At 45.6% G+C, this 20,000-nt stretch overlaps 1 protein-coding gene and 6 non-coding genes across 7 annotated transcripts in view; 6 read left to right on the top strand and 1 right to left on the bottom strand.

Annotated features, from left to right (window-relative positions):
* LOC130119716 (dual specificity protein phosphatase 3-like) overlaps nt 1-4,012 on the bottom strand; it is an 11,446-nt gene extending 7,434 nt beyond the window's left edge. The window contains exon 1 of the mRNA XM_056288319.1: nt 3,876-4,012. Coding sequence (XP_056144294.1) covers nt 3,876-3,997 — 122 coding nt within the window. The 5' untranslated portion in view covers nt 3,998-4,012. The remainder of the gene's footprint in view (nt 1-3,875) is intronic.
* Nucleotides 4,013-5,504: 1,492 nt separating this feature from the next.
* On the top strand, nt 5,505-5,576 carry trnae-cuc (transfer RNA glutamic acid (anticodon CUC)). Its single transcript has one exon. It is a non-coding gene; the product is annotated as a tRNA-Glu (tRNA).
* Nucleotides 5,577-7,706: 2,130 nt separating this feature from the next.
* Nucleotides 7,707-7,778, top strand: trnae-cuc (transfer RNA glutamic acid (anticodon CUC)). Its single transcript has one exon. It is a non-coding gene; the product is annotated as a tRNA-Glu (tRNA).
* A 2,134-nt stretch (nt 7,779-9,912) lies between these two features.
* On the top strand, nt 9,913-9,984 carry trnae-cuc (transfer RNA glutamic acid (anticodon CUC)). Its single transcript has one exon. It is a non-coding gene; the product is annotated as a tRNA-Glu (tRNA).
* Nucleotides 9,985-11,715: 1,731 nt separating this feature from the next.
* Nucleotides 11,716-11,787, top strand: trnae-cuc (transfer RNA glutamic acid (anticodon CUC)). The gene has a single exon. It is a non-coding gene; the product is annotated as a tRNA-Glu (tRNA).
* A 3,255-nt stretch (nt 11,788-15,042) lies between these two features.
* trnae-cuc (transfer RNA glutamic acid (anticodon CUC)) lies at nt 15,043-15,114 on the top strand. Its single transcript has one exon. It is a non-coding gene; the product is annotated as a tRNA-Glu (tRNA).
* Nucleotides 15,115-17,296: 2,182 nt separating this feature from the next.
* Nucleotides 17,297-17,368, top strand: trnae-cuc (transfer RNA glutamic acid (anticodon CUC)). The gene has a single exon. It is a non-coding gene; the product is annotated as a tRNA-Glu (tRNA).
* The last annotated feature ends 2,632 nt before the right edge of the window (nt 17,369-20,000 follow it).

Raw genomic sequence — 20,000 nt, 5'->3', positions numbered from 1 at the left:
TGTTATTATTATTATCATCAATATTATTATTGTTATTATTATCATTATTATTATTATTATTATTATTGTTATTATTATTATCAATATTATTATTGTTATTATTATTATTATCATTATTATTATTGTTATTATTATTATTATTATTATCATTATTATTCTTGTTATTATTATTATTATTATTATTATCATTATTATCATTATTATCATTGTTATTATTTTACCTTATTATGTCATCTTTGAAACTAACTATAAATTGTATCTGTCAGACTGATCGGTTTTAATTTCGCTGGAGTCCCAATGCCAAGGCCAAGATTTAAATTTTAAGATTTAAGTAAATGTCCTGTAAAAGTAATGTTTTTAGAGAGTCTGCCACTTCTCTAAACTTTGTAAAATTAGAAAATGTATCATTGAAAAAAATAATAATATATATATTTTTTTTTAAAAACAAACATGTCGATGTGAATCCATCCAGGACGTGCTGCCCAAACAGGAGGCAGGACATTCTGAGCCTCCTCGATGACCTGCCACAGACACTGTGGAGGGGAAACGAGACACACTGCAAAAGACAACGGCCTGTGTCAGAAATGTAGTGTAAAACCCGAGTCACACTTTGATGTCGGGTGGAAACGTGATGCGGCTAATTAACATGAATGACAGCCGTGTTGGAGGGAGGCAGGATGCAAGTCCTCCGTGTTATGTTAATTCATCCTTCATCAGGGGGGGGAGCCACTTCACAGCCGGCCCAATTTCCCGCTCCTCTAGCTTGTGGCTCAGTTGCATTTCACATTTTGTAAAATTTATTCACCTCTTCAACACGTTCAAGATCTCCATTTCTGCCACACACAACAACAAAAGTGTCTCCTAATAAGCTGACAGAGCCAGAGGATGTTAACGAGGGGACCTGTGGTGGACTGAATAGACAGTAACATCAGAATAAAATAGAATAAAACAGCCCTCCCTTTTGTTACATATATCTGAAAGTTACTGGATACATATTCTGTTTTGTTACATATATCTGAAAGTTACTGAATACATATTCTGTTTCGTTACATATATCTGAAAGTTACTGAATACATATTCTGTTTTGTTACATATATCTGAAAGTTACTGAATACATATTCTGTGTTGTTACATATATCTGAAAGTTACTGAATACATATTCTGTTTTGTTAACTATATCTGAAAGTTACTGAATACATATTCTGTTTTGTTACATATATCTGAAAGTTACTGAATACATATTCTGTTTAGTTACATATATCTGAAAGTTACTGAATACATATTCTGTTTTGTTACATATATCTGAAAGTTACTGAATACATATTCTGTTTTGTTAACTATATCTGAAAGTTACTGAATACATATTCTGTTTTGTTACATATATCTGAAAGTTACTGAATACATATTCTGTTTTGTTACATATATCTGAAAGTTACTGAATACATATTCTGTTTTGTTACATATATCTGAAAGTTACTGAATACATATTCTGTTTTGTTACATATATCTGGAAGTTACTGAATACATATTCTGTGTTGTTACATATATCTGAAAGTTACTGAATACATATTCTGTTTTGTTACATATATCTGAAAGTTACTGAATACATATTCTGTTTTGTTACATATATCTGAAAGTTACTGAATACATATTCTGTTTTGTTAACTATATCTAAGTTATAACTGAAAGCTCTTATTTTTACCCCAAAGAGTGAATAAATGCTATATTGCAATTTAAAATGCAGTTTCTACTGTTTCTATCAAATTGCAACCCCCCTCCCCCAAGATCAGGTGGAGGGGTCCTCAGGGTAGATCAAAAATACGCAGGGGGTCCAGGACCCCAAAAAGGTTGAGAACCACTGGTTTAATGGATCACCGCCATAAACACAACAACCATAAGCAGCCTGGATTACAACGCAACTCCGACTTGTGCAAATCCTCCATACCTGCACTTTAACCCGGAAATTCTAATGACGCAGATGCAGCTCCGGCCCGCGCCTGTAGTCAGACATAAACGGTCCATGGGAAACGTACGCAGTGGAGGCTGTGGCGCCAAATCTTGCACCCCCCAAAGAATATGTTCCCCATGCGTCCGTTACCGCGACGCCACGAAGAGTGGGAAAGTTTGTTTATTTTTTTTTTACTAATTTTTTTATTTTAAATTATCAGCACGGTTTTACAAATATACCGAAAGCAGAACTACAAAGCGCTTCCGGTGTTGTAAAAACGATCTTGACCTAAAAATGTTGCTATTTTTCGCGACGTGAAACGGCAAAAAGAACAACGAAGGCCTGCGTTAAGTGAACGCGCTGACGTGACGCGCCAGATCCCGCGGACACGTATTTGTCTTGGGGATGCAAAATGTGGCGCAACACGCTCGCCCAGGTGAGAAGACAGCCGAACGTGCAGGGGTCACGGAGACAGGTGCCTAACGTACAGGGGTCACGGAGACAGGTGCCTAACGTGCAGGGGTCACGGAGACAGGTGCCTAACGTGCAGGGGTCACGGAGACAGGTGCCTAACGTACAGGGGTCCCGGAGGCGATATTATGAACCCTACATAGGCCTCGCCAAAATCCCGTTTCTGGCTTTGTCACGTGTGCGCCACCGTAGCAACGCGAAAATATGTTGTTATGGGGTTAGCGCTCATCAAGGAAACGCTGTACACCCACAATTTAACCTGTCTAAGTTATCCACAATCAACATTAACGTTTTTAACTCAATCTTTGCTTGCTCCACGTTTGAGCATAGGATACTTCACCCCTTATCATGACTACAAACAAAACGAGCTCCTATATTGTAGTAATATGACTTTTACATTTATACACAGGTAACAACTTACTGATCAGCTTTCTTAAATGTGAGAAAGTCTATTTATTAGATATATGTTCATTTTCAGACAACTAACGTTACTTACCTCCGTTCTGTTGTTGACAGCCAGCAGTCCAAAATTACAAAAGCAGCCAGCTGTCCAAAATTGCGAAAAATACAAAATTACAAAATTGAAGGTAGCTAACGTTAGCTTTGCTTCGCACCGAGTTGATAGTTGATTGTTTCCTTAGCAACGCAGCGGAAATCCGGCGTCCGTTCGCGAGATTTGGGACAGGGTACGGGATTTTGGCGAGGGCTATGTAGGGTTCATAATATCGCGTCCCGGAGACAGGTGCCTAACGTACAGGGGTCACGGAGACAGGTGCCTAACGTACAGGGGTCACGGAGACAGGTGCCTAACGTGCAGGGGTCACGGAGACAGGTGCCTAACGTGCAGGGGTCCCGGAGACAGGTGCCTAACGTACAGGGGTCCCGGAGACAGGTGCCTAACGTACAGGGGTCACGGAGACAGGTACCTAACGTACAGGGGTCCCGGAGACAGGTACCTAACGTACAGGGGTCCCGGAGACAGGTGCCTAACGTACAGGGGTCCCGGAGACAGGTGCCTAACGTACAGGGGTCACGGAGACAGGTGCCTAACGTACAGGGGTACAGGGGTCCCGGAGACAGGTGCCTAACGTACAGGGGTCACGGAGACAGGTACCTAACGTACAGGGGTCCCGGAGACAGGTACCTAACGTACAGGGGTCCCGGAGACAGGTGCCTAACGTACAGGGGTCCCGGAGACAGGTGCCTAACGTACAGGGGTACAGGGGTCCCGGAGACAGGTGCCTAACGTACAGGGGTACAGGGGTCCCGGAGACAGGTGCCGAACGTACAGGGGTAACGTACAGGGGTCCCGGAGACAGGTGCCGAACGTACAGGGGTAACGTACAGGGGTCCCGGAGACAGGTGCCGAACGTACAGGGGTAACGTACAGGGGTCCCGGAGACAGGTGTACTTTCTAAACCGACGTCAGCAAACCCGTTCGGAACGAGGAACTCACGCGTTGCCGACGTATATCCGGGGGTAGACCTCGTTGAAGTGTTTGGTCGGCCAGCTGTAAAAGCCGCCGTCGTCCGTCAGCAGGTCGTTGAGCTGCTGCAGGGTCACCTCGAAGTCCGACATGTCGACCCGGACCGGAGCCTCCTGCTGCTTCTTCTTCATGCCGCTGCCGAACGTGGGGGGCGGGGTGTCGGGTTACAGGAGCAGGTGGCGCGCATATGGAGTGGGTGGGGGGGAGGGGGAGGGGGAGAGGGGGGGACGCGCGTCCACGGCGTCTCCCTACTCCACCCTGTGCGTCCGCGTCCGCCCGGCACCAGTAGTGAAAATCAGCGTCACGCTTATGTCCACAGCACCTTTCATATACATCAACTTTCTTTACATCAGAAATAAAAATGTGCCAGCTGGAGTTGTGCTTACTTTGACTCGGCGACTGTTCTTTAATAAACCACCCCCCCCCAGACCCTTCCTGTTGGACAAGAAGCAGCCAGCTCACACAGCAACAGTCCCGGAGCTGTTGGCATAATAAGCAGTGAACGCTGCAGAAGGTTCCTGATGGACAGCTGGCAACAACACGGCACCTGGAAAAAGATGCCACTTCTCAAATGCAGAAGTGGGAGACGAGAGCTCTTGTGTTTACCGATTACCCTCCTGAGAATTGAAGCGCTAATTATGTACAGGCTCTACTGGAGAGAAACAAACCATGAAAGGCAGAATTCCCACCCTCCTTTTAGAAGCGCCCTCTCCAGTTCAGATTCTCTCATCCCATGTTGTTTTTCCTTCTGGTACTGGTGACGTCACCAGATGCGTTTATTCATATAAAGTCAGTCAGCCAATCTAATGAGGGTTTATTTCTTTCTTTCTTTAACTGTAGAGTCTTGAATAAGTAGACCAAGCGGGACAGACCTTCTGCCCTGGACAGGAGCACCCTCCCAATAACAGAGAGAGCCCTCTGGAGCCATAGGTTAAAAATCTTTCTGACCTTTTTCATTGGACTGGTAAACATTTCGGCGTTGCCCATCTACCAGGTGTTTGGTAACATGTATCCCACTTGACAGATTCCTTAATGGGAATACCCCCGATCACAGGATCCGAACCTTCATGCGAGGACAAAACTTCCCACTCTGGTAAATTTAGCTTTAAACCTGAGGCGTCTGACAATTGACCGATTAAGTTAATGACATGGGGTAATTGACTTTTGTCTTTTAGAAATAAGGTCGTGTCATCTGCCAACTGAGAAATCCTAATTTCTTCATCAAAGATAGAGATTCCTGGTAAATTTCTGTCACGAGTGATATTCGAAGATAATAGTTCTGTGACCAAAATAAATAAATGAAATAAATTTAGTCAATCAGCCAATCAGATCAGATCATCAAATTATGAAACCCCACCCACCCTAAGCGCCAAACCATGCCTGTACTTGTCACTCAAATGTCAGCTGATGAATATTAATGAGGACTAGAGTCGGACTAGGACTTGCTCACAGTTCTAGAGACAATTTAGAAGTTTTGGATAAAGGTATGAAGAAAACGCACAATATTGGTAATTTACAAATAATAATAATAATAATAAAAGCTGCTGCATGTGTGATTATGCTGTTGGAATAGTTTGGATATGAGCTGCTGAATGTATATCCCTGGTGGTCTAGTGGTTAGGATTCGGCGCTCTCACCGCCGCGGCCCGGGTTCGATTCCCGGTCAGGGAACATATTTTCTGTGATGGAGTTAGCGACCCCACCAAAAGCCCACTCACTGCTGGGATAGGCTCCAGCATCCCGCGACCCTCAGAGCAGATCAAGCGGTTTAGATAATGGATCGATGGATGGAAGGAAGTTAGTTAGATCTGAGTTCACTTCAACTTTAACGGCTTCAGTTATTGATCGTCTTATCCGTCAATACCATTAGCTTTGATCTGTTGAGCCAGCCATTACAAGCTGGAGGTGTCAGTCATCCTATCATCCCATGACTGCTTTACTAAGATGATGTGAGGATCAGCTCATTCTTGTTGAGACCAGCAGTGGGTGTAATTATGAAGTTGTAACCCTGTGTGTACGTGCAACGTAGTGTGGAAATGTACGTAGAGTCGCGAGAGTCTCGCTAGGACAAACCGCAAGAGCACAGAACTCTGAACACCAACTGCGCTGGCTTGGGCACGTCATCAGGATGCCTAAAGAACGCCTGCCACGCCACGTCAAGTCCTGTATGGACACCATCACCTGGGCCGCCGGTGGTCAGAAGAAGCGATACAAAGACCAGCTAAAAACATGGCTGAAGAAGTGTCGTATCGACCCCTTGAGACCGGAGCAAGCTGCCATCAGATCTGTCACAGAGGTGCAGAACAGCTGGAAATGGAGAGGAATGTGAAGAAACAACAGAAGAGACTAAGGAGACTGTCGGGGCAATTATTTAATTCCACTCTGACACAAATGAGGAATTAGACAAAAACCTCTCCAGTATTGTCACATGATTTTAATAAATGTTCATGAACAGACGCGTCCAAGTCCAGGGGCCTGAATGCTCCCAGATCAATAGAGTACAGCCTCTCTTACAGTTGTCATGTCTTCCAGCTCTCATCCACCAAGGCCACTTCCCCATTTAGTGTGTACACACTTGCTGCACTCAGTAAGTCTCCCATACAGCCAACAATTAACAAGAGGGCCTTGTTTGTGCACCTGGAGAAGACACCTTATAAGACCTCCTTTGTTCCACTACACATGGACTTCAAGCGTCCATCTAAGCAACGCAAGGTCATGGTGAAAGATTAAAAGTAAGCGAACATCAAATATGAACTGCCCTCACAGAGACACACAACCATGCCTGCCCCCACTAACTCACACTTCATACGCCCAACGTGCAACACCAGAATCAAGAATTGGGCTCTACAATCATCAAAGAACACACCGTTAACGAGGAGGGACGTCATCACTGGACTCGACGGACTACCCGCAAGAAAGCGTAGTCCGGACCAGTATTTCAGTTCTGTAATACAATCACATAACCAGCAGGAGGCGCTGTGGTACAACAAGTCACGTGAAGATAACTTACTTGAGGTTGGCCATATTAACACATTCCGAGTGTTTTAAAGGTATGCCTGCATACAACACAGTTCTTCTACTGACAACTACTGACTTGATCCCTCCTGTTTCTGTCTCATCTGCTTCTGTCTCATCTGTTTCTGTCTCATCTGCTTCTGTGCAAACTCAAAATAATAGTAAAGTTCCATCTTAAACTGACCAATATGTGGTCTTTCACTCGACCATCTGCACGTATAAATGTAAAATCTACCATATAGAATAAAAACATAAAACACACAAAGAAAACTCTCTATCCTGGTTTTTCCTTCATCCTCCTATTCCAGGCTTACTAATGATTAAGTAAGGCTCATTACTTACAAATCAGACACTTAACGATACAAACGTGACATTGATGTAAAATGTGTTTCTTTGGTGATTATGATGTCACACTTATTTTATAAATGTATATGTGTGACACTTTTTTGGCTCGAGGCTGAACACATGTTTGAAAGAAGAGGTATTAAAGTTCATTTGAATAAAGAGGATATCTTATTTTATCAACAGACAGGTCAGTCTTCATGTTTGTTTTGCTCTATGGAGTGAGGTTGGATACAAATCCAGTTTTCACTCGATGACACCTTCGATTGTTCGGCGACCAATGAGCGGCCGTGTTACTGATCAGTTATGACGTCAAAACGTCTCCGCGTCGTTGTTCGCCCGATCATTTCGTAGTGACTTAAATATGAAGACAATATGCAGTACTCAGGATTACAGTACGATGATGTCATTGAATTTCTGTTAAAACACTGGAGCGCGTGTGTTTCCCTGGTGGTCTAGTGGTTAGGATTCGGCGCTCTCACCGCCGCGGCCCGGGTTCGATTCCCGGTCAGGGAACATATTTTCTGTGATGGAGTTAGCGGCCCCACCAAAAGCCCACTCACTGCTGGGATAGGCTCCAGCATCCCGCGACCCTCAGAGCAGATCAAGCGGTTTAGATAATGGATGGATGCAAGGAAGTTAGTTAGATCTGAGTTCACTTCAACTTTAACGGCTTCAGTTATTGATCATCTTATCTGTCAATACGATTAGCTTTGATCTGTTGAGCCAGCCATTACAAGCTGGAGGTGTCAGTCATCCTATCATCCCATGACTGCTTTACTAAGATGATGTGAGGATCAACCCGTTCTTGTTGAGACCAGCAGTGGGTGTAATTGTGAAGTTGTAACCCTGTGTGTACGTGCAACGTAGTGTGGAAATGTACGTAGAGTCGCGAGAGTCTCGCTAGGACAAACCGCAAGAGCACAGAACTCTGAACACCAACTGCGCTGGCTTGGGCACGTCATCGGGATGCCTAAAGAACGCCTGCCACGTCAAGTCCTGTATGGACACCATCACCTGGGCCGCCGGTGGTCAGAAGAAGCGATACAAAGACCAGCTATAAACATGGCTGAAGAAGTGTCGTATCGACCCCTTGAGACTGGAGCAAGCTGCCATCAGATCTGCCACAGAGGTGCAGAACAGCTGGAAATGGAGAGGAATGTGAAGAAACAACAGAAGAGACTAAGGAGGCTGTCGGGGCAATTATTTAATTCCACTCTGACACAAATGAGGAACGAGACAAAAACCTCTCCAGTATTGTCACACGATTTTAATACATGTTCATGAACAGACGCGTCCAAGCCCAGGTGCCTGAATGCGCCCTGATCAATAGAGTACAGCCTCTCTTATAGGCCAGTTGTGTGTTCTTCCCCTCCTTATCTCATGTCTTCCAGCTCTCATCCACCAAGGCCACTTCCCCATTTAGTGTGTACACACTTGCTGCACTCAGTGAGTCTCCCATACAGCCAACCATTAACAAGAAGGCCTTGTTTGTGCACCTGGAGAAGACACCTTATAAGACCACCTTTGTTCTACTACACATGGACTTCAAGCGTCCATCTAAGCAACGCAAGGTCATGGTGAAAGATTAAAAGCAAGCGAACATCAAATATGAACTGCCCTCACAGAGACACACAACCATGCCTGCCCCCACTAACTCACACTTCATACGCCCAACGTGCAACACAAGAATCAAGAATTGGGCTCTACAATCATCAAAGAACACACCGTTAACGAGGAGGGACGTCATCACTGGACTCGACGGACTACCCGCAAGAAAGCATAGTCCTGACCAGTATTGCAGTTCTGCAATACAATCGCATAACCAGCAGGAGGCGCTGTGGTACAATAAGTCACGTGAAGAGAACTTACTTGAGGTTGGCCATATTAACACATTCCGAGCGTTTTAAAGGTATGGCTGCATACAACACAGTTCTTCTACTGACAACTACTGACTTGATCCCTCCTGCTCATCTGTTTCTGTCTCATCTGCTTCTGTGCAAACTCAAAATAATAGTAAAGTTCCATCTTAAACTGACCAATACGTGGTCTTTCACTCGACCATCTGCACGTGTAAATGTAAAATTTACCATATAGAATAAAAACATAAAACACACAAAGAAAACTCTCTATCCTGGTTTTTCCTTCATCCTCCTAGTCCAGGCTTACTAATGATTAAGTAAGGCTCATTACTTACAAATCAGACACTTAACGATACAAACGTGACATTGATGTAAAATGGGGTTTCTTTGGTGATTATGATGTCACACTTATTTTATAAATGTATATGTGTGACACTTTTTTGGCTCGAGGCTGAAAACATGTTTGAAAGAAGAGGTATTAAAGTTCATTTGAATAAAGAGGATATCTTATTTTATCAACAGACAGGTCAGTCTTCATGTTTGTTTTGCTCTATGGAGTTAGGTCGGATACAAATCCAGTTTTCACTCGATGACACCTTCGATTGTTCGGCGACCAATGAGCGGCCGTGTTACTGATCAGTTATGACGTCAAAACGTCTCCGCGTCGTTGTTCGCCCGATCATTTCCTAGTGACTTAAACCGCCAAATATGAAGACAATATCCAGTACTCAGGATTACAGTACGATGATGTCATTGAACTTCTGTTAAAACACTAGAGCGTGCGTACTTCCCTGGTGGTCTAGTGGTTAGGATTCGGCGCTCTCACCGCCGCGGCCCGGGTTCGATTCCCGGTCAGGGAACATATTTTCTGTGATGGAGTTAGCGGCCCCACCAAAAGCCCACTCACTGCTGGGATAGGCTCCAGCATCCCGCGACCCTCAGAGCAGATCAAGCGGTTTAGATAATGGATGGATGGATGGAAGTTAGTTAGATCTGAGTTCACTTCAACTTTAACGGCTTCAGTTATTGATCGTCTTATCTGTCAATACGATTAGCTTTGATCTGTTGAGCCAGCCATTACAAGCTGGAGGTGTCAGTCATCCTATCATCCCATGACTGCTTTACTAAGATGATGTGAGGATCAACCCGTTCTTGTTGAGACCAGCAGTGGGTGTAATTGTGAAGTTGTAACCCTGTGTGTACGTGCAACGTAGTGTGGAAATGTACGTAGAGTCGCGAGAGTCTCGCTAGGACAAACCGCAAGAGCACAGAACTCTGAACACCAACTGCGCTGGCTTGGGCACGTCATCGGGATGCCTAAAGAATGCCTGCCACGTCAAGTCCTGTATGGACACCATCACCTGGGCCGCCGGTGGTGAGAAGAAGCGATACAAAGACCAGCTAAAAACATGGCTGAAGAAGTGTCGTATCGACCCCTTGAGACCGGAGCAAGCTGCCATCAGATCTGCCACAGAGGTGCAGAACAGCTGGAAATGGAGAGGAATGTGAAGAAACAACAGAAGAGACTAAGGAGACTGTAGGGGCAATTATTTAATTCCACTCTGACACAAATGAGGAACGAGACAAAAACCTCTCCAGTATTGTCACACGATTTTAATACATGTTCATGAACAGACGCGTCCAAGCCCAGGGCCCTGAATGCGCCCAGATCAATAGAGTACAGCCTCTCTTATAGGCCAGTTGTGTGTTCTTCCCCTCCTTATCTCATGTCTTCCAGCTCTCATCCACCAAGGCCACTTCTCCATTTAGTGTGTACACACTTGCTGCACTCAGTGAGTCTCCCATACAGCCAACCATTAACAAGAAGGCCTTGTTTGTGCACCTGGAGAAGACACCTTATAAGACCTCCTTTGTTCTACTACACATGGACTTCAAGCGTCCATCTAAGCAACGCAAGGTCATGGTGAAAGATTAAAAGTAAGCGAACATCAAATATGAACTGCCCTCACAGAGACACACAACCATGCCTGCCCATCACTAACTCACACTTCATACGCCCAACGTGCAACACAAGAATCAAGAGTTGGGCTCTACAATCATCAAAGAACACACCGTTAACGAGGAGGGACGTCATCACTGGACTCGACGGACTACCCGCAAGAAAGCATAGTCCTGACCAGTATTGCAGTTCTGTAATAGAATCGCATAACCAGCAGGAGGCGCTGTGGTACAACAAGTCACGTGAAGAGAACTTACTTGAGGTTGGCCATATTAACACATTCTGAATGTTTTAAAGGTATGCCTGCATACAACACAGGTATTAAAGTTCATTTGAATAAAGAGGATATCTTATTTTATCAACAGACAGGTCAGTCTTCCTGTTTGTTTTGCTCTATGTAGTTAGGTCGGATACAAATCCAGTTTTCACTCGATGAGACCTTCGATTGCTCGGCGACCAATGAGCGGCCGTGTTACTGATCAGTTATGACGTCAAAACGTCTCCGCGTCGTTGTTCGCCCGATCATTTCCTAGTGACTTAAACCGCCAAATATGAAGACAATATCCAGTACTCAGGATTACAGTACGATGATGTCATTGAACTTCTGTTAAAACACTGGAGCGCGCGTACTTCCCTGATGGTCTAGTGGTTAGGATTCGGCGCTCTCACCGCCGCGGCCCGGGTTCGATTCCCGGTCAGGGAACATATTTTCTGTGATGGAGTTAGCGGCCCCGCCAAAAGCCCACTCACTGCTGGGATAGGCTCCAGCATCCCGCGACCCTCAGAGCAGATCAAGCGGTTTAGATAATGGCTGGATGGATGGAAGGAAGTTAGTTAGATCTGAGTTCACTTCAACTTTAACGGCTTCAGTTATTGATCGTCTTATCTGTCAATACGATTAGCTTTGATCTGTTGAGCCAGCCATTACAAGCTGGAGGTGTCAGTCATCCTATCATCCCATGACTGCTTTACTAAGATGATTTGAGGATCAACCCGTTCTTGTTGAGACCAGCAGTGGGTGTAATTATGAAGTTGTAACCCTGTGTGTACGTGCTACGTAGTGTAGAAATGTACGTAGAGTCGTGAGAGTCTCGCTAGGACAAACCGCAAGAGCACAGAACTCTGAACACCAACTGCGCTGGCTTGGGCACGTCATCAGGATGCCTAAAGAACGCCTGCCACGTCAAGTCCTGTATGGACACCATCACCTGGTCAGAAGAAGCGATACAAAGACCAGCTAAAAACATGGCTGAAGAAGTGTCGTATCGACCCCTTGAGACTGGAGCAAGCTGCCATCAGCCGCTCCAACCGGCGGCAGATCTGCCACAGAGGTGCAGAACAGCTGGAAATGGAGAGGAATGTGAAGAAACAACAGAAGAGACTAAGGAGGCTGTCGGGGCAATTATTTAATTCCACTCTGACACAAATGAGGAACGAGACAAAAACCTCTCCAGTATTGTCACATGATTTTAATACATGTTCATGAACAGACGCGTCCAAGCCCAGGGCCCTGAATGCGCCCCGATCAATACAGTACAGCCTCTCTTATAGGGCAGTTGTCATGTCTTCCAGCTCTCATCCACCAAGGCCACTTCCCCATTTAGTGTGTACACACTTGCTGCACTCAGTGAGTCTCCCATACAGCCAACCATTAACAAGAGGGCCATATTTGTGCACCTGGAGAAGACACCTTATAAGACCACCTTTGTTCTACTACACGTGGACTTCAAGCGTCCATCTAAGCAACGCAAGGTCATGGTGAAAGATTAAAAGCAAGCGAACATCAAATATGAACTGCCCTCACAGAGACACACAACCATGCCTGCCCCCACTAACTCACACTTCATACGCCCAACGTGCAACACAAGAATCAAGAATTGGGCTCTACAATCATCAAAGAACACACCGTTAACGAGGAGGGACGTCATCACTGGACTCGACGGACTACCCGCAAGAAAGCATAGTCCTGACCAGTATTGCAGTTCTGTAATACAATCGCATAACCAGCAGGAGGCGCTGTGGTACAATAAGTCACGTGAAGAGAACTTACTTGAGGTTGGCCATATTAACACATTCCGAGTGTTTTAAAGGTATGGCTGCATACAACACAGTTCTTCTACTGACAACTACTGACTTGATCCCTCCTGGTTCTGTCTCATCTGTTTCTGTCTCATCTGCTTCTGTCTCATCTGCTTCTGTCTCATCTGTTTCTGTCTCATCTGCTTCTGTCTCATCTGCTTCTGTCTCATCTGCTTCTGTCTCATCTGCTTCTGTCTCATCCGTTTCTGTCTCATCCGTTTCTGTCTCATCCGTTTCTGTCTCATCCGCTTCTGTCTCATCCGTTTCTGTCTCATCCGTTTCTGTCTCATCCGCTTCTGTCTCATCCGCTTCTGTCCCATCCGCTTCTGTCCCACCCGCTTCTGTCCCACCCGCTTCTGTCCCACCCGCTTCTGTCCCACCCGCTTCTGTCTCACCCGCTTCTGTCTCATCCGCTTCTGTCTCATCTGTTTTTAAATCTGCCCCCGCTCGCCAGCAGGGGAGAGAACCAGGTGGTGGAGTTTTGGGGCACAGAGGCCTTTTCTCTACTTTACATGAGAAAGTCGTCGTTCCTACGACACATGATGATAACACACGATACAGAAAACAACACATGACTCCCTACATGACTCCTAAGGCTGCAGCTCATAAGGATTCCACAGGATCGAGTTTTTATGACTCACTTAGTCTGTTAAACGTGAGGAAATACTGATGAAGGCCCATGTTAAGTGTCCAAAGTCCAGACAAAGTGATGGTTTTAAACTGTTTACTGACCAACAGCCAGAAAACCCTCAGGTATTGACGTCATAATGGTGTAAAGCACAGGATGAACGTCCCAAATGACTAATCAACTGCCAAAATTCTAATCAATTATTTTCTGCCGCTTGACTAATCGATTAATTAACAAGTCGTTTCAGCACTGACTTCTCTGTTTATTGTTTATGTTTTCTGTTTTTAAATCTATTAATATATTTCTATTAAATCTGTTTCTGTTTTTAAATCTGTTTTTGAATTGAATGAAAAAAAACCAAACAAACAAACAACAGGTCAACCTTCTTTTTTTATAAATAAAACTTGATTAAAACCAAATTCAGAACATCACAAAGAGAACACACACACACACACACACACACACACACACACACACACACACACACACACACACACACACACACACACAATTACAAACAATACAGCAGGGGACAATGGAAAACAAAACAGGTAATTAAATACACATCGTATATTTTCAAAATCTTAATGGTTTTTCTGTTGTCAACATTTCGCAGAGACTCAAAATAATAGTAAAGTTCCACCTTAAACTGACCAATACGACCATCTGCACGTGCGAATGTGAAATTTACCATATAGAATAAAAACATAAAACACACAAAGAAAACTCTCTACCCTGGTTTTTCCTTCATCCTTCTATTCCTGGCTTACTAATGATTAAGTAAGGCTCATTACTTACAAATCAGACACTTAACGATACAAACGTGACATTGATGTAAAATGGGGTTTCTTTGGTGATTATGATGTCACACTTATTTTATAAATGTATATGTGTGACACTTTTTTGGCTCGAGGCTGAACACATGTTTGAAAGAAGAGGTATTAAAGTTCATTTGAATAAAGAGGATATCTTATTTTATCAACAGACAGGTCAGTCTTCATGTTTGTTTTGCTCTATGGAGTTAGGTCGGATACAAATCCAGTTTTCACTCGATGACACCTTCGATTGTTCGGCGACCAATGAGCGGCCGTGTTACTGATGAGTTATGACGTCAAGACGTCTCCGCGTCGTTGTTCGCCCGATCATTTCCTAGTGACTTAAACCGCCAAATATGAAGACAATATCCAGTACTCAGGATTACAGTACGATGATGTCATTGAATTTGTGTTAAAACACTGCAGCGTGCGTGCTTCCCTGGTGGTCTAGTGGTTAGGATTCGGCGCTCTCACCGCCGCGGCCCGGGTTCGATTCCCGGTCAGGGAACATATTTTCTGTGATGGAGTTAGCGGCCCCGCCAAAAGCCCACTCACTGCTGGGATAGGCTCCAGCATCCCGCGACCCTCAAAGCAGATCAAGCGGTTTAGATAATGGATGGCAGGAAGTTAGTTAGATCTGAGTTCACTTCAACTTTAACGGCTTCAGTTATTGATCGTCTTATCTGTCAATACGATTAGCTTTGATCTGTTGAGCCAGCCATTACAAGCTGGAGGTGTCAGTCATCCTATCATCCCATGACTGCTTTACTAAGATGATTTGAGGATCAGCTCATTCTTGTTGAGACCAGCAGTGGGTGTAATTAGGAGGTTGTAACCCTGTGTGTACGTGCTACATAGTGTGGAAATGTACGTAGAGTCTCGCTAGGACAAACCGCAAGAGCACAGAACTCTGAACACCAACTGCGCTGGCTTGGGCACGTCATCAGGATGCCTAAAGAACGCCTGCCACGTCAAGTCCTGTATGGACACCATCACCTGGGCCGCCGGTGGTCAGAAGAAGCGATACAAAGACCAGCTAAAAACATGGCTGAAGAAGTGTCGTATCGACCCCTTGAGACTGGAGCAAGCTGCCATCAGATCTGCCACAGAGGTGCAGAACAGCTGGAAATGGAGAGGAATGTGAAGAAACAACAGAAGAGACTAAGGAGGCTGTCGGGGCAATTATTTAATTCCACTCTGACACAAATGAGGAACGAGACAAAAACCTCTCCAGTATTGTCACACGATTTTAATACATGTTCATGAACAGACGCGTCCAAGCCCAGGGGCCTGAATGCGCCCTGATCAATAGAGTACAGCCTCTCTTATAGGGCAGTTGTCATGTCTTCCAGCTCTCATCCACCAAGGCCACTTCCCCATTTAGTGTGTACACACTTGCTGCACTCAGTGAGTCTCCCATACAGCCAACAATTAACAAGAGGGCCATATTTGTGCACCTGGAGAAGACACCTTATAAGACCACCTTTGTTCTACTACACATGGACTTCAAGCGTCCATCTAAGCAACGCAAGGTCATGGTGAAAGATTAAAAGCAAGCGAACATCAAATATGAACTGCCCTCACAGAGACACACAACCATGCCTGCCCCCACTAACTCACACTTCATACGCCCAACGTGCAACACCAGAATCAAGAATTGGGCTCTACAATCATCAAAGAACACACCGTTAACGAGGAGGGACGTCATCACTGGACTCGACGGACTACCCGCAAGAAAGCATAGTCCTGACCAGTATTGCAGTTCTGTAATACAATCGCATAACCAGCAGGAGGCGCTGTGGTACAATAAGTCACGTGAAGAGAACTTACTTGAGGTTGGCCATATTAACACATTCCGAGTGTTTTAAAGGTATGGCTGCATACAACACAGTTCTTCTACTGACAACTACTGACTTGATCCCTCCTGGTTCTGTCTCATCTGCTTCTGTCTCATCTGCTTCTGTCTCATCCGCTTCTGTCTCATCTGTTTCTGTCTCATCCGCTTCTGTCTCATCCGTTTCTGTCTCATCTGTTTCTGTGCAAACTCAAAATAATAGTAAAGTTCCATCTTAAACTGACCAATACGTGGTCTTTCACTCGACCATCTGCACGTGTAAATGTAAAATTTACCATATAGAATAAAAACATAAAACACACAAAGAAAACTCTCTATCCTGGTTTTTCCTTCATCCTCCTAGTCCAGGCTTACTAATGATTAAGTAAGGCTCATTACTTACAAATCAGACACTTAACGATACAAACGTGACATTGATGTAAAATGGGGTTTCTTTGGTGATTATGATGTCACACTTATTTTATAAATGTATATGTGTGACACTTTTTTGGCTCGAGGCTGAACACATGTTTGAAAGAAGAGGTATTAAAGTTCATTTGAATAAAGAGGATATCTTATTTTATCAACAGACAGGTCAGTCTTCATGTTTGTTTTGCTCTATGGAGTGAGGTTGGATACAAATCCAGTTTTCACTCGATGACACCTTCGATTGTTCGGCGACCAATGAGCGGCCGTGTTACTGATGAGTTATGACGTCAAAACGTCTCCGCGTCGTTGTTCGCCCGATCATTTCCTAGTGACTTAAACCGCCAAATATGAAGACAATAACCAGTACTCAGGATTACAGTACGATGATGTCATTGAATTTGTGTTAAAACACTGGAGCGTGCGTACTTCCCTGGTGGTCTAGTGGTTAGGATTCGGCGCTCTCACCGCCGCGGCCCGGGTTCGATTCCCGGTCAGGGAACGACCTTTTTTTTGCTCTCAATATTTTTCTTATCCTCAATCACTTGGATATATTATTTACTCAAATGTGGACAAATTTACACCCTTTTGTGGAATAAAATTTTGAAATACAAACGTTTATTTCTCCAAATTCTTAGATGTACAAAAACATGCAATATTTGCAATAGTGAACCAGAATCCCTAACACATTTATTTCTCACTGTATAAATTCAATAACATTCTGGAATCGAATTAATTATATTGTAACGTGCACGGATAAGAAGACACGCTGGCCGCGGCTGGCAGGTCTGACCCTTTAGTCTAGCGGTTAGCGATGCCTCCTGCGGTTGCGGGCGATACGGGTTCGCTTCCCGGCCGCGGCAGTTCCTGTGGCTGCGTTGTCCCCCGAATTCGCTACATTGGTGTCAGAAGTGGGATGGAGCGACCGTAAGGCCACCGAAGCGTATGCGCCCTGAAACGTGAAGGAGCTGATATGCTCGAGCTGCGGGGACGCGCTTCCCGAAGGAGGGGGGTAGTGTAACGTGCACGGACAAGAAGACACGCTGGCCGCTGGCTCGCGGGGCCTGACCATTTAGTCGAGCGGTTAGCGATGTCTCCTGTGGTACGGGTTCGCGTCCCTGGCCGCGGCAGTTCCTGCGGTTGCGTTATCCCCCGAATTCGCTACAATATATTATGCAAAACTAAAATCTTGTGCTAAGATTTTCACTGGGAGTAACGAAGAAGGACAGCATTAGGAACGAGTATATTAGAGGGACAGCTCAGGTTGGACGGTTTGGAGACAAAGCAAGAGAGGCAAGATTGAGATGGTGTGGACATGTGTGGAGGAGAGATGCTGGGTATACTGGGAGAAGGATGCTGATTATGGAGCTGCAGGGAAGAGGAGAAGAGGAAGGCCAAAGAGGAGGTTTATGGATGTGGTGAGGGAGGACATGCAGGTGGCTGGTATGACCGAGGAAGATGCAGAAGACAGGAAGGGATGGAAACGGATGATCCGCTGTGGCGCCCCCTAACGGGAGCAGCCAAAAGTAGTAGTAGTAGTAGTAGGAGTCAGCGCCTCCAAGTCTGAGGCCATGGTTCTCTACCGGAAAATGGTGGATTGCTCCCTCCGGGTTGGGGATGAGTTATTGCCTCAAGTGAACGAGTTCGAGTATCTCGGGGTCTTGTTCACGAGTGAGGGGTAGGATGGAGCGGGAGATTTGACAGGCGGGTTGGTGCAGCATCAGCAGTAATGCGGACGTTGACCTGGACCGTTGTGGTGAAGAGGGAGCTGAGCTGGAAGACAAAGCTCTCAATTTACCAGTCAGTCTTGGTTCCAGCCCTCACCTATGGTCATGAGCTTTGGGTAGTGACCGAAAGGGTGAGATCGTGGATACAAGCGGCTGAAATGAGTTTCCTCTGTAGGGTGTCTGGGCTCAGCCTTAGAGATAGGGTGAGGAGCTCGGACATCCGGAGGGAGCTCGGAGTAGAGCCGCTGCTCCTTCGCATCCAAAGGAGCCAGTTGAGGTGGTTCAGGCACCTGATCAGGAATGCCTCCTGGGCGCCTTCCTTTGGAGGTTTACCGGGCACGGCCAACTGAGAGGAGACCCCGGGGTAGACCCAGAACTCGCTGGAGGGACTACATGTCCAATCTGGCCTGGGAACGGCTTGGGATCCCCCAGGAGGAGCTGGAGGGCGTTGCTGGGGAGAGGGACGTCTGGAGTGCCCTACCTAGCTTGCTGCCACCGCGACCCCGACCCCCGGAGAAGCGGCTGATGATGAATGAATGAATGAATGAATGAATGAATGAATGAATGAGTTGTACGTGGCTGGGCTCACCGGGCTTTAGCTCAGCATTAGTGTGTGTGTGTGTGTGTGTGTGTGTGTTAAACATGATCTCTCTTTCCTTATCCTCTGTATCTATCCCGCCCATCATCTCTCCATCCCTCACTCAGCCGCCGGTGTCCGGCCTCCCCCTCTGTCCTTAAGCGCTTGTTGATGTGATCGCATGTGTTTTTAATTCACCTGATAATCCGAGCCGCTGCCGTCCGTCCATCCCCTGATGGCTGAATAATCACCCAGTTCCTTTGCCCTCCATCCTGCTCCGAAGCCGTCGTCCGTGTGACCGTACGTGTACCTGGAAGGTTACCCGGAAACGGGAGTCCACCTGGCTGCTGATAACACCAGTCAATGTATATTATACCACCAGGGCGGCCATGCGACACCAGGGGGGTGTGTGTCTCCTGGCCATGCCGACAGACCTAGATGTGTTACACTGAAAGCTGAATTTTGCTGGGAGACACACACACACACACACACACACACACCACACACACACACACACACGACATTACAACCAAGCAACATAAAACACAGATGGATGACAAACTTTAGGGCCATTTTGATGTTTTCATGAGGTCGCGGTCTGTGTGGCTGAAATGAAATACGTTCCTAATTGTTCTTCCATCTCTCTCCCTCCCTCTCTCTCCCTCTCTCTCTCTCTCTCTCTCTCTCTCCTCTCTCTCTCTCTCTCTCCCTCTCTCTCTCTCTCTCCTCTCTCTCTCTCTCCCTCTCTCTCTCTGTCTCTCTCCCTCTCTCTCTCTCTCCCCCCCCTCTCTCTCTCTCTCTCCTCTCTCTCTCTGTCTCTCCTCCTCTCT

Source organism: Lampris incognitus, chromosome 10, assembly GCF_029633865.1.
Source record: "Lampris incognitus isolate fLamInc1 chromosome 10, fLamInc1.hap2, whole genome shotgun sequence".
Taxonomy (NCBI): Eukaryota; Metazoa; Chordata; class Actinopteri; order Lampriformes; family Lampridae; genus Lampris; species Lampris incognitus.
The sequence above is the reverse complement of the archived record's forward strand: the minus strand, read 5'-3'. Positions and strand labels throughout refer to the sequence as shown.